The sequence below is a fragment of the Panicum virgatum genome, chromosome 2N, assembly GCF_016808335.1.
Source record: "Panicum virgatum strain AP13 chromosome 2N, P.virgatum_v5, whole genome shotgun sequence".
Taxonomy (NCBI): Eukaryota; Viridiplantae; Streptophyta; class Magnoliopsida; order Poales; family Poaceae; genus Panicum; species Panicum virgatum.
In genome coordinates, this window is record NC_053146.1 from 17,594,970 (window position 1) to 17,608,649 (window position 13,680).

Below are 13,680 nucleotides of genomic sequence, written 5' to 3' on the forward strand. Positions count from 1 at the left end.
AGGGTCATGTTGATTCATTTTATTTGAGCTTGATTTAAGGGATTAGTTTTAAAACTCATTCAAACTTAGGAACCAAGGAGAATGAGGCTTTGGGTTGCATACCTTTGTAGTGTGTTGATGATCTGGGGTCAGGCGACCCCCCACACTTGTTCTTTTGCCTGCATTTGATTAGGGGACAAAACAAAACAAAAGGAACCTAGGAGGATAAGGTTTGTCTAGCCTATTTTATTTATTATAATTTTTGTATTTTTTTAAGTTGATTTTATGGCTAGGTTTCTTCAATGAAATTGATCACATCATACTCTTTATCATCAAGTTCTAGAAAGATTTTCAGACGATGGCCATTTACCTTGAAGGTCCTACCTCCCTCATCTTGGAGAGTGATTGCTCCATGTGATGCGACATTGACGACGGTGTATGGTCCTTCCCATTTGCTCCGAAGCTTGCAATGTCCGAATAGCTTAACCCTGGAATTAAAGAGCAATACCTTATATCCTGGCTTGAACTCCTTTTGCTTGATCCTTTTATCGTGCCACTTCTTTGTCTTCTCTTTGTAGATTTTGGCACTATGGTATGCTTTGTCCCTCCATTCTTCCAGCTCTGATAGCTGTTGCTTCCTGAGCATTCCGGCTTTCTTGAAGTCCATGTTGAATTTCTGGATTGCCCAGTTTGCCCTGTGTTCTAGCTCAACAGGCAAGTGGCATGTCTTCCCGTATACTAGCTGATAGGGTGACATGCACAATGGTGTTTTGTATGCAGTCCGATATGCCCAAAGTGCATCGGGTAGTTTTGTCTTCCATGATTTCCCCATCTCTTGTACTGTCTTTTGCAGAATATTCTTGATTTGTTTATATGACATTTCTGCTTGACCACTGGTTTGGGGGTGATATGGAGTTGCAATGTTGTGCTATGCACCAAGCTCTTTCAGGAAGTTTCGGAAGGTCTTATCAATGAAGTGAGACCCTCCGTCACTTATCACCATCCTTGGTGTTCCAAAATGAGGAAAGATGACCTCGTGGAACATCCTTCGAGCATGCTTGTCATCGGCAGCATGGCATGGCATTGCTTCTACCCATTTGGACACATAATCAATTGCCACCAGGATGTATTCGTTGTCATAGGACTTTGGGAATGGTCCCATGAAGTCAATGCCCCAAATGTTGAATAATTCTATCTGGAGGTTGTTCTGTAGGGGCATTGCATCTCTTGCAGTGATTCCTCCATGGTGCTGGCATCTTTGGCATTTCCGGATGAAGTCTTTGGTGTCCTCGTACATGGTTGGCCAAAAGAATCCGCTTTACCAGATCTTGGCCTGAGTACGGTATACACCATAGTGTCCCCCATATGGTGCCGCATGATATTTCTCAATGATTCTCATTCCTTCGGCAGTGGGTACACATCTTCTTAGCAAGCCATCAGCACAAACTTTGTAGAGGTACGGATCGTCCCACAAGTGGTGTCTACTTTCGTAGACTAGCTTCTTCTTGTTTTCCCCTAGTGGTACATAACCTACAACCATAAAATTCACAATATTCGCATACCAGGGTGTGTAGTCTGTTACCTTCAAGAGCATGTCATCCCGAATGAAGTCATTTATCGGTAGCTCCTGCATGTTAGTGAAATGCATACGCGACAAATGATCTGCAACAGAGTTTTCTACTTCCTTTTTATCTTTTATTTCAATATCAAATTCTTGGAGTAGAAGGATCCAACGTATTAGGCGAGGTTTAGCATCTTTCTTAGTGAGCAAATATTTCAATGCAGCATGATCGGTGTAAACAACCATCTTTGCTCCTACTAAGTAAGTTCTAAACTTGTTGATAGCAACGGCACGGAGCTCTTTTTCAGTGGTAGCATATTTTAGTTGAGCTCCTGTCAAAGTCATGATGGCATAAGCAATCGCGTGATGCTTCCTATTCTTAGTTTGGCCGAGGACGGCCCCTACGGCGTAGTCACTAGCATCACACATGATTTCAAAGGGCAGCGTGCAATCTGGAGGCTAGATGATTGGTGCTAAGATGAATGCCTTCTTGAGCATGTGAAAGGCATCAAGGCACTCATCAGTAAAGTCAAAGGGTGCATCCTTAGCTAAGAGGCTCGTGAGGGGTCTAGCGATGTGAGAAAAGTCTTTGATGAAACGGCGATAGAACCCAGCATGTCCTAGAAAGCTACGGATTCCCTTGACATTAATAGGAGGTGGAAGCTTTTCTATAACTTCAATCTTGGCTCGATCCACCTCTATCCCACGTTCAGAAACAAGGTGCCCTAAGACAATGCCCTCACGGACCAGGAAACGACACTTTTCCCAATTAAGCACCAAGTCTTTCTCCGTGCATCGTTGTAAGACCTTATCTAAATTCTCAAGACAATGGTAAAAGGTTTTTCCATAGATGGAGAAATCGTCCATGCAAACTTCCATGATCTGGCCAATCATGTCTGAGAAAATAGACATCATGCACCTTTGGAACGATGCGGGTGCATTACACAACCCGAACGACATCCTACGATAGGCATACATTCCATAAGGGCATGTGAACGTGGTCTTACTTTGGTCATCAGGGTGGATGGGAATTTGGTGATAACCGGAATACCCATCAAGGAAACAGAAGAAGGAATGGTTTGCAAGCCGCTCCAACATTTCATCAATGAAGGGTAGCGGGAAATGATCCTTCTTTGTAGCCTTATTGAGTTTCCTATAATCTATGCACATCCTCCACCCAGTAGGGAGACGTTGAGCAATCAAATCATTCTTCTTGTTAGGGACAACCGTCAACCCTCCTTCCTTAGGCACAACTTGAACAGGGCTAACCCACTCACTATACGGCACGGGGTAGATAACCCCAGTGTGTAGGAGTTTCAGGACCTCCTTCTCAACGACTTCCCTCATCGCATTGTTAAACCTCCTTTGAGGTTCCCTAGATGGTGTAAAAGCTGGATCCAAAGGGGTGCTATGGGTACAAAGAGTTGGGCTAATTCCCTTCAGATCTTGGAGGGAATATCCCAGGACGGTTCTTTGTTTCTCTAGGACAGTGATTAGTCTCGAAGATTCTTTTTCCGAAAGTTTGTCACTAATGATCACAGGAGACTGAGAATCACCATGGAGGAAGGCGTAACGGAGGCCTGTGGGTAAAGGTTTCAACTTGATCAGAGGTCTAGGGGGAGACTCGAACTCGGATATGTCTATGGGTTTAGTGGGATCGTCAACCTCCTCGATGAACTTTTCAGCATCTTTTTCAAGGAGGGATTCTAGAGAGTCAAAAGGGAGAATTGTTGTCACCTCCATGATCCGTTCAGAATCAAGGGAAGGTTCAGCCAAAGAATTTGCTACTCTAGAGATTTGGACCGAAAAGGTTTCCTTCCCTAGACAGACATTGAGTTTACCTTGAGTTGGGGCATCCATGAGCAATTTCTCAACGGGTTGCCCGATCATGAGATCGAAGTCTTGGACATCGAAAACATGAAAATCAAGGATCACATCGACGTTTTTGTCACGTTCTGCAAAATCCCAATTCCTTCTATGATTTTTCTAGATGAAGTCTGGAAGCTTTTGTCGGTTTGCACCAACGGCTCATCTCTCAAGAGTTGGAACGCGCATTCGCTGGAGATGATGTTGGCTCCAATAGTGGGACTATAGAGGATGTCTACCGGGGTTCCTCTTATGGTGCAAGGAATGGTTGATGGAGGGGAGTTGATACGAAGAACTTCTGGTGATAGCTCCGCCTCCCTTGACCATTCGTCGGCAATGATGGCTGTTATCTTCTTCACGTTTTCCCTAAGGTATATAGCTTCTATAGGATCCATGGAAGGGATGGAAACCGGCGGCTTCCTCGTGCAGAGATAACTCAAGGTGTTTCCAAAATCTTTGAAAAGATCATCATCGAACTTGAAAGGGAGCTCCGAAGGTTGAATTTCTTCTTCCACCGGAGCCTGTGGTTCAGAAGAGGGTTCTAGAGCTGAATCTAGGGTTGTGGGAGGTGAAAGATCTGATTCGGTTCCAAGAATGTCCTCATGGATTGACGTATGCTCTTCTTGGGAGGATCTGGAGTTGGCTATGAAAGAGGTATTTTCGGTGATACGATCTAGGATTTCCCTACCTTCGGACGGAGTCTTGTGGGCAAAAGATCCTCCAGCGGCAATGTCAAGGTAAAGGGCAGATTTTGTGTCGAGCCCGATGTAAAAATGTTGAAGCAACACATGTTCGGGTATCGAAAGGTTAGGCCAGACAATTGAAGAAGTGAAAACATGGCCCAAGCTGCACCTATGGATTCCTTCTCATTCTGCTGAAAGTAGAGGATATCCCTTCGTAGGGTGACGACACGGGACTGGGGGAAAAATGGTAGACAAAACTTGTCTCTAAGTTCATCCCAGCTTCCATTCACGCTTCCTACACTTTGCGTGTACCATTGTGTCGCCTTCTCAACAAGAGAAAAGGGAAACAACTTCCACTTGAGAGTATCGTGTGACATGCCTGCGATGGCACGACATGAACACAATTGCTCAAACTCCGCAGATGATGGTAAGGGTTTTCACAATCTAACCCTGAGAAGGATAGTTTCTGAACCATAGCGATAAGGTCGGGACGGAGCTCGTAGCTAGATGCAAGAATTGGATGCTCGGATTGCGGAGGCTCTAAGAGCTCGCCCTTAGGACCAGAGAAGCTTAGGATAGATGGCTGCTCCATGATAAAAGGGGTGAAGAGAGAGATAAGAAAGACAAAAGGTAAGAGTTTTTTTTAAAGATTGAATACGAGGACCAACTAGGTTTGAAGAGAGATACAACAACCGTTCCCCGGCAACGGTGCCAGAAAGCTTGTTGGATATTTTAACGACTGCGAATAAATCTGCAAGCGCACGGATACCGTTGTAGTTTTCACCCGTGAGTATTCAAGGGTTATCGTATCCACAGGGGACGTGTGTGCACAAACTTCTAACTGAGTCGGTCCAAGGACACACCAAGATAAGTGGTGAGGATAGAGAGGATTCTTGAGGTAGCACTAGATGAGTTAAGGTCGATCTCTCGGGCAAGATACTCGCTTCGGGCACCGACTTACCCCTGAAATGGTCAGGAGACTCTAGCCAACGGCTCTACGCTATACCCGAACGTGGAGGGCTACAAGGACCAACAGGACTGTCACCACATGCAGCCTACCTCACAGACTGTGAGATATAAGACAAACAAAGGTAACCCTTAGCCTAGACACCACGTCTATGCTACTGATTACTACCGTAGTCTAACTACGTTTGTCAACCCACCCCATGGTCAATTTTTTTATACTTTCTTATGTCCCTATCCTTAACACCTCTAAAATATAGTTTTTGTCTGGTTATTTGGTTACATGATAATTGGCACAACTTTTCGTGTTGCTTCCTGTACCATTGAGTTGAATTGATATTTTCATAGTGTCAAGTCTTTTTTAGACTATTTCTACTAATAAGTTTAGCCATTTCGAAAGAAATTGTGTCATGTTTTATTTAGTCTATAAGTAGTCTTTTAATCTTGACACCCTTCCACAACATCTAAAATCTGCCACAAATTAAATCCTATCTTATATTTAAATTTTAATGATTTTTAACCCAACATATGAAAATAAAAATACCAAACATTTTCCTACCCTTAGTGCAGTGTTTCTTACTTACTACGAGTATTTTCAGTTATTATTGATAAAATGTATAAATCTCTCTTACTAATGCGAGCTTCTGTTTCCGATCACTTAATTTATGGATGGTCTTTAGGCTTTATGGCCACTGCTAGAAAAACCCTCATTTGTACCGGGCGGGAACCCCCGGTTTGTACCGGTCGCCCGCCCGGTACCGCCTGGCCGTTACTAAGTGCGCCGTCACTTAGTACCGGTCAGGCCGCTTGGACTAAAGTGCATGCCACGCAGGCGCGGCAGGTGTAGCCATTTAGTACCGGTCGGTGTATTTTTTTTCTTTTCTATTTTTTCATTTCTTGGGTTTCAACTAATTCGTATTCGTATACATTTGTGTATTCGTATTTGTGTGCATCTGCGTATTCATATTCTTGTATGTCTGTGTATTCATATATATTCGTATCTAGCATACAAGAGAATACATTTATTATAATTACATACACTAAGTCGTCATGCACATAATATATTTACAAGTCGTCATGCACATAAGTTTTGTTCGACAAATGTGTACAAGATACTAAGTGTCAACCGCCTCATCATCGCTGATGTCCTTATTCGGAATGTGTACAAGATACTAAGTGTCAACCGCCTCATCATCGCTGATGTCCTTATTCGGATCCACTCGACCCACACTTATCTTAGGATCCGCATAAAATTCTCCATTTGGATTTATGACCTCATCTAGGAGGAATCCACAGATTGATTCTTGAATTGCTTTGATTCTTTCCGGTTGGATGAGGTCCTCTGCCATATAAGTAATCTGTCAAGTGCAAACACCAATATTTTCAATTAATACCTAGATGGAACTAAATGCAAGTAATTGTTAGTAATATTGTTCTACGTACATTGATTTCATGTCGTGTCATCGAGCTGCGGCAGCAAAAATCCATCATGTACTCACATACGTAGTAGCCACATAGGTTGTTTTCTTGCTGCTATCTCATAATCTATATATATATATATATATATATAGATGGGTTATGAAATATTTATGTTGATTAAAAAAACGACAGTAGATGTGCGATATGTATTCGTATCTAAAAGTTAGTGTTGAATTCTAGCTGGCATGGTGTTGACGCGATTCCTATATGTTTTTTGAGGAAGCGAGCCCATGCCCTTTGCATGATGTTTATGAGGTCTTGGTAATAATATGTTGGCTTCCTCAAGGAGTCGTACACCCGAACTCGGCATTTATCAATCTTGATAATAAGAAGGATCCAATGGAACCTGTTTTAGACACATATATGTATAAGAAATATTAGATATATATACACATATATATAGTCAAGTCAAGAAATAAGATGAAAACTCACTCGAAGTTGTACGGTAACAGAATGTATTGACAAGTATTCTGCTTATGCAAGGCCTTGAGTATGTTGTTCTCGGTCCGATTAGGCCATTTCCTGACACTCTCCTCATGTATTATATGGGTCTATGAAGCCGACGTGATAGTACCCTTTTTTCTGGTATTCTTGAACCTTCATCCTACACGATTAAAAAAGAAGGAAGAGGATGAGAAAACACATAATTGGTAGAGCTAGAGTACTATATACAAATAGTAGGAAGTACACTTACATACAAAATACATCGAGGAGAGACTTGTCTAAGGCATCTTGAAGGTACAGATCATAAAGATTTTCAAATTCAATCCATATGTCATCCATCCCCCGATTGAAATGACTATCTTGTACTCGAGCACAGAACATTACATCCTTCGTTGCACTTGCTTTCAGGTACCATGCATGCAACTCACGCATCCTAGTTGGTAGCCGCGGAATCAACTCTTCTCACATAAGAGGTTCCCCCAACTTGAAAGGTTTTTTGTTTGTCCCTAGGTGAACCTCGATTTCTGCCCCTTGAAGCTGAGCTTTTGTGAGGCCGCTTTCCAGCACAAATTGAGCAGTAGCTGCATCCTTTTCGGAAATTACTTTCAGCGGGGTTATCGATTGCTTGGACTGTTGTCCTAGCTGGGGAACTTGGTTGCGCCGACGGTTACTTTTCTTCTCCAAGGACTTTGTCATCTGGAGGTCGTAGTCTGATAGGGGTGCCCTGCACTTCGGTTGGATTAAAGATCTGAAGTATTTCTTATCTTCCTCTGACCATTGATGCAACGGTGGAGGCTTTTTTAGCGCGAAATGATCTCTGACCTGCTTGCGCACACTTTCGTCCAATTCCTCCAGAGTCATTTCATATGCTAACTTCGGTGCTGGACGCTTTTCTTTCTTCTTCGGGGGGGGGGGGGTTCCTCTTATTAGGAGGCAGCAGGACCTTTGTGCTCTTCTTCGCCTTTGGAGGCGGTGACGGTGGGACCCAAGCCTTTGCGCTCTCCTTCTTCGCCTTCGGAGGTGGTGACGATGGGACCTAAGGCCCTGAGCTGGCACTTGAGTCCCTTGCATCATCGGGAGCCAAGCTGGGACTTTTTTCTGCTGCTGGTGCTGATCTTGGAGCCGGAGTGGGACTCCTTTGTGGTGCCGGTGGTGATCTCGGATCTAGAGTGGAACTCCTTTCTGGTGCCGGAGCGGGAGTCTTTTCTGGAGCCGGATTGGGACCTCTTTGAGCTGCTAGTGAATTTGCGGGCTCAGAGCTGGGAGTTGGTGTATCGGCGAAATGTAATACGGGCCTTTCCAATGACGCAAATCGTATGTACCGCTTGTTCCAACAGATCCATGTGTGGACGGCCTGTCCGAGTTCCTCTTCTCCATCGCCTCCAGCGATCTCGAGATCGAGGTCTTCCCATCCTGGCTCGACTCGATCGACCATGACCCTAACATATCCGTCCGGAATCGGCATGCCATGAATTGTCCCACCTTGGACATGCACTTCAGCAATGTCGTGCGTGACCAGTTTGATCTTTTTCCTCTGCTGATATAGAAGCTCGCAGGGGGTCCCCACGGTGATGTCATCCACCGGGTAATGTTCTGGCTCATCCGCAACCACTGCGGGTTGACCTCCGGCTGGGTGCTCCGTGGAAGCGACGCTGCTACGGCGTTGCGAGTCGGGGTTGCTCTCCAAATTGGCGGCCGATCTGGCTTCTTGTTGGTGTGGCTGGCTGGTAGCTGCCATTACACCTTCAATCGAAGCTATCCTTTGTTCCAGGGAACGCATCTTATCTTCCTATTCAGCCTTCTTCATGGATCGGCTTCGATAGGCCTCAATGTCAACACTGAAGCCATGCTTCCATGGAACTACACCCATACCTCGCACACATCCTGTGTGTTCCGGTGTCCCGAGAGCGTACGTCAGCTCATCTTTCTCTCTGTCCGGCTTGAAACTGCCTTCCGACACGGCCTTTAGTGCCTCATCCAGCCTGTTGGCCGCTTCTCTTATGGCATCGCTGGTGATAAGCGAGCCATCTTCCGAGTTTAGGGAGCCTACATGAGCGTAGAAGAAATACTTTGCTCGCTGTGGCCAGTCGAAAGTCGCAGGTATGATTCCCCTTGCAGTGAGGTCGTCTTCCATTTTCTGCCATTTCGTGATCGCCGTCGAATAACCTCCTTGCCCAAGATGATGAATGTGTTCCTTTTTGCTCCCATTCTCTTTGGCATGTGTTGTTCTTTTCTCGCTGGTCTCAGACAATTTGTACTGCACAAATGCATCCCAAAAAGGATGTTGCTTCTTAAAGTGTCTCTCGAAGTCTGGCACACGGCCCTTCTTTATGTAGTCTTTGTTCAAGTTCTTCTTGAACTTCTGGAAAGAAATAGCCATCTTCTTCATGACCCAATTCTTAAAGATTTCTTCTTTGTCCTCTGAGAAACTAAAGTGTTGTTTGACATCTGCCCATAGCATTTGCTTCTCTGTTTCAGGGACGATGTCAGCATCTTCATCAGTGCTTTTGGTTTTCTTTCCAGAGCTTGAAGCTAATGGGGATGTTCTCACTGACATAACATCCGCATTAATTCACCACAGTCGTCTTAACCCCCTTGGGAGACATGGGTTCCCCATCCGAGTGCAACGAGGTGATTGTGGTACGCCCCTCCATCTTTTTCTTCGAGCCTCGTTTACATTTCGAGCTCTTCGATCCAGAAGCCTGAAATTATATATATTACTACACGTTTGAAATACATAAGTTCTCATATCATGTATAGATATGTGATCAAATTCCATATACCTCGGGGATGTCATCTTCCACATGCATTTCTTCCATATTTTCGGCATCGCCATCTCCAGTATCTTTGAGATACTGGCTACCATCATCCTCATGTTCATCCTCTTACAAACACCCTGCGGCGCCCTGGGTGCCTTCTTGGATCATTTCATGGAGGGAGTACTCGTCTTCGAAATCACAATGAAAGGGATCCATCTCGATACCTACGCAAAAATATATATAATACGTGGAGTTACGTGTGATACGCGAAATTATATAAGATGCGGAGTTTTGTATGGAATTACGTGTCGTGATCTATGCCTTAAGGTTGTTCATATAACAAAATTTCCAAATAATTGACATCACATTTATTATATCCTATATAATAAATTAATGCAACAATATATGATAAATTTATAATATGAATACATCATAAATACATCAGGTATACATCATATTGCAACAATATGAAAATTATTAAACTCATATATATAATAACAATTTTCTACAATAACTACATGATTCTACAATTTTCCAACAATTTTCTACAATAAGTACATGATTCTACGATTTTCCAACTATTTTCTACGATTTTCCATGATTCTCCAACAATTTTCACCAATTTTGTACAATAAGTATATGATTCTATAATTTTCCAACAATTTTCTACAATAACTACATCATTCTACGATTTTTCAACAATTTTCAACAATAAGGACATGATTCCATGATTCTCCAACAATTTTCAAAAATAAGTACATGATTCTACGATTTTCCAACTATTTTCTACGATTTTCCATGATCCTCCAACAATTTTCACAAATTTTCTATGATTTACTAACAATTTCCTACCATTTCCTATAATTTTCTACCTATTTCTATAATTTGGTACCTATTTTCTCCTATTTCCTATCTATTTGACTTTTTTCAACATAATTAAAAAAATTGCTGACATCAGCACAAAAAAAGTGCTGACGTCAGCAAGGGCTTACGTCAGCCCGAGCTTCTTCCTGGCCGGCGGTGCTCGGCGCACGGATCCTCCACGGCGCGGGGTCCTGCGGCGGCGGTCAAGGGGGGCCGGGCGGAGGCGGTTGACCTCGGGGAGGCAGCAGGACGGCGCGCGCGGTCGGCGTCCAGGGGGCCGACGCGGTCGGCATCGAGGGCCCTGCGCGCGGGTCGGCGTCGAGGTTCGGCAGCGTAGGTTGTCGAGGGGCGGCACGGAGATCGTCGAGGGCCAGCGCAGAGGTCATCGTGGGGCGGCGGCGGAGGGTCGTCGGTCGAGGCCGCGATGGGGACAGCGCACGCGGTCGACGAGGACGAGCGGGACGACCACGGCGCGCGTCGTCGATCGAGGAGCGCGCGGGCGGGAGGGCGCGGCGGCGGTCTTGGACGGCGGCAGTGTCGCGCGGGACGGCGGTGATGGGCGGGACGGCGGCGGCCGGCGACGACTAGAGCGAGAGGGAGATCGAGAGGGGAAGAAATCGATCTAAGTCCCCAGGGGATTATATAGGGGGGCCAGTTTAGTACCGAGCCGTGGCTACGCCCGGTACTAAATTGGCTCCTGGGACATTTAGTACGGGCGCAACCAAGGCCCGGTACTAAACTGGTCACATTAGTACCGGGTCAGGGCTCTGCCCGGTACTAAACCGCTCCCACTGGCGGGAAATTTTCGTGGAGACAGGTTAGTACTGGGCCATGACCCTACCCGGTACTAAAACACCAAAATTATTATTTCCCAGCAATTATTTTGTTCATGGATTATGCAATTCTAATGTGTAATAAATTGACAAAAGCATTAAAAATAGAAGAATATAATATTTTGAACATGCAAAAATCTTGTATGGAACTTTGCATCATGAAAAATTATAGAATATAGATGTATGCGAAAAAAATTGTTTTATTTTCCTTTTAAATGTTTTTGGTGTGTAACATATTTCAAAAAATCGTGGAAATGCTAATATATGTTATTTAGATCAAGAAAATTGGTAATAGTGGAGTAGACAATGAAGAGGATCATGTTGAAGATGCAAACACAGAACGAGTAATTAATACATTGGTAAATAATACTAATTTATATTATTTATTACCAAAAAATAAAAATATATATTACATAAATTACTTCATCAAATTACAATAAAGTAAAATATAATGGATACATAATACAATGACTCAACATTATTTAATGGAACATTTACAATTTTTCTTTTGACGAACGTCCCTTTGTTGTGATCGCGGCATAAATAAGGAGCGTCCTCTTTGGATAACAAGATGCTTGGGTCAACATCAATCGAGAACGGTGGACGGTCATCAAACTGATCAAAGTCTTCTGATTTATCTGAAATATCCTCAACTCCAATGATTTTTCATTTTCCTGGAAGAACTATGTGGCGTTTTGGCTCGTCATCGGACGTGACTGGATTTTTCCTAGGCTTGCTTGACATGTCCTTCACGTAGAACACATGTGCGACATCCTTGGCTAGGACGAATGGTTCGTCTTTATATCCAATCTTTTTGAAGTCCACAATTGTCATCACATACCGGTCTATCGTTACGCCACCTGCAGCTCGGTTCACCCATTGGCACCGAAACAAAGGAATCATCAAAGGACTATATTCTAGTTCCCATATCTCCTCAATGACTCCGAAGTAGCTGTCCTCATTTCCATCGTTGCCTATTGCGTCTATACGCACAGCACTATTTTGGTTCGTGCTCTTTTCGTCTTGAGCTCTTGTGTAAAATGTATATCCATTAATCTCGTACGCTTGGTACTGCATGATTGTCATTGATAGGCCCCTTGCCAGCCATTGAAGTTGTTCTGCAATCGTGCCGTCACCCATCAATTTTGCTCTAAGCCAAACAGCAAAGTTATCTATACGATGTCGTGTAATCCAGGCCTCAGACTTCCCTAGGTTATCGGACCATACGATATTAATGTGCTCATCCATATATAGAGCCACGAGGGATGAATTTTGTAGAACGGTGAAATTTGCTTTGCGGATTTCACTTTCTAGGATGTGCATATTAGATTTCTTCCCTAATATGCCCTTTCCCTTCAGTCTCCCCTCGTGACATGACATGGGGATCCCAATTGGATTAATATCATCAATAAAGTCAACTCAAAACTCAATGACCTCCTCTGTTCCATAGCCCTTGGCGATTCATCCTTCTGGCCGAGAACAATTGCGAACATACTTCTTAAGAACTGCCATGTATCTCTTGAAAGGGAACATGTTGTGTAGGAATACAGTTCCCAAAATATTTATCTCTTTGACAATAGGAACCAAGAGATGTGTTATAATATTAAAAAACGAAGGTGGAAACACCATCTCAAAGCTGACAAGGCATTGCACAACGTCATTCTGTAGTTGTATGAGCTTCTCCGGATCGATTGCCTTTTGTGAAATTTCATTGAGGAGAGAACATAACTTCATGATTGCAAATCTAACATTCTCCGGTAGAATACCCCACAACGCAACTGGAAGCAATTGTGTCATCTGGACGTGACAGTCATGAGACTTTAAATTTGTGAACTTTTTTCTTTCATGTTTATTCTTCCTTATATATTTGACAAGTACTCGGACGGTACTTTTATACTGTTCAATCAATCAAACATGCTTTGCTTTTCCTCTTTACTGAGAGTGTAGCTAGCAGGACGTAAGTAGTGTTGTCCCTTCTCTCTCTTCTCATGTCGAAGATCTTCTGGTTCTTTCATTTCTTTCAGGTCATGTCTTGCTTCGAGTGTATCTTTTCCCTGACCATAAGTACCAAGGAAACCTAATACATTCACGCAAAGATTCTTTGTCAGGTGCATGACGTCAATTGCGTTGCGGACCTCCAAGACTTCCCAATAAGGTAACTCCCACAATATAGACTTCTTCCACATCGGTGCATGGCCGTCTTCATCATTCGGAACTGGTTGGCTCCCGCGACCCTTTCCGAACACTAC

The 13,680-nt window shown here is 43.8% G+C and overlaps 1 protein-coding gene across 1 annotated transcript; it reads right to left on the reverse strand.

Moving 5' to 3' along the window:
- Nucleotides 1-268: 268 nt before the first annotated feature.
- LOC120662458 lies at nucleotides 269-811 on the reverse strand. The gene has a single exon (XM_039941601.1). The coding sequence runs from the start codon at nucleotides 809-811 to the stop codon at nucleotides 269-271; it is 543 nt and encodes a 180-aa protein (XP_039797535.1).
- Nucleotides 812-13,680: the final 12,869 nt, after the last annotated feature.

What these genes read in the sequence shown, in the direction of transcription:
- LOC120662458 (XM_039941601.1), bottom strand. Translation starts at nt 811, where the DNA reads ATGGGGAAATCATGGAAGACAAAACTACCCGATGCACTTTGGGCATAT.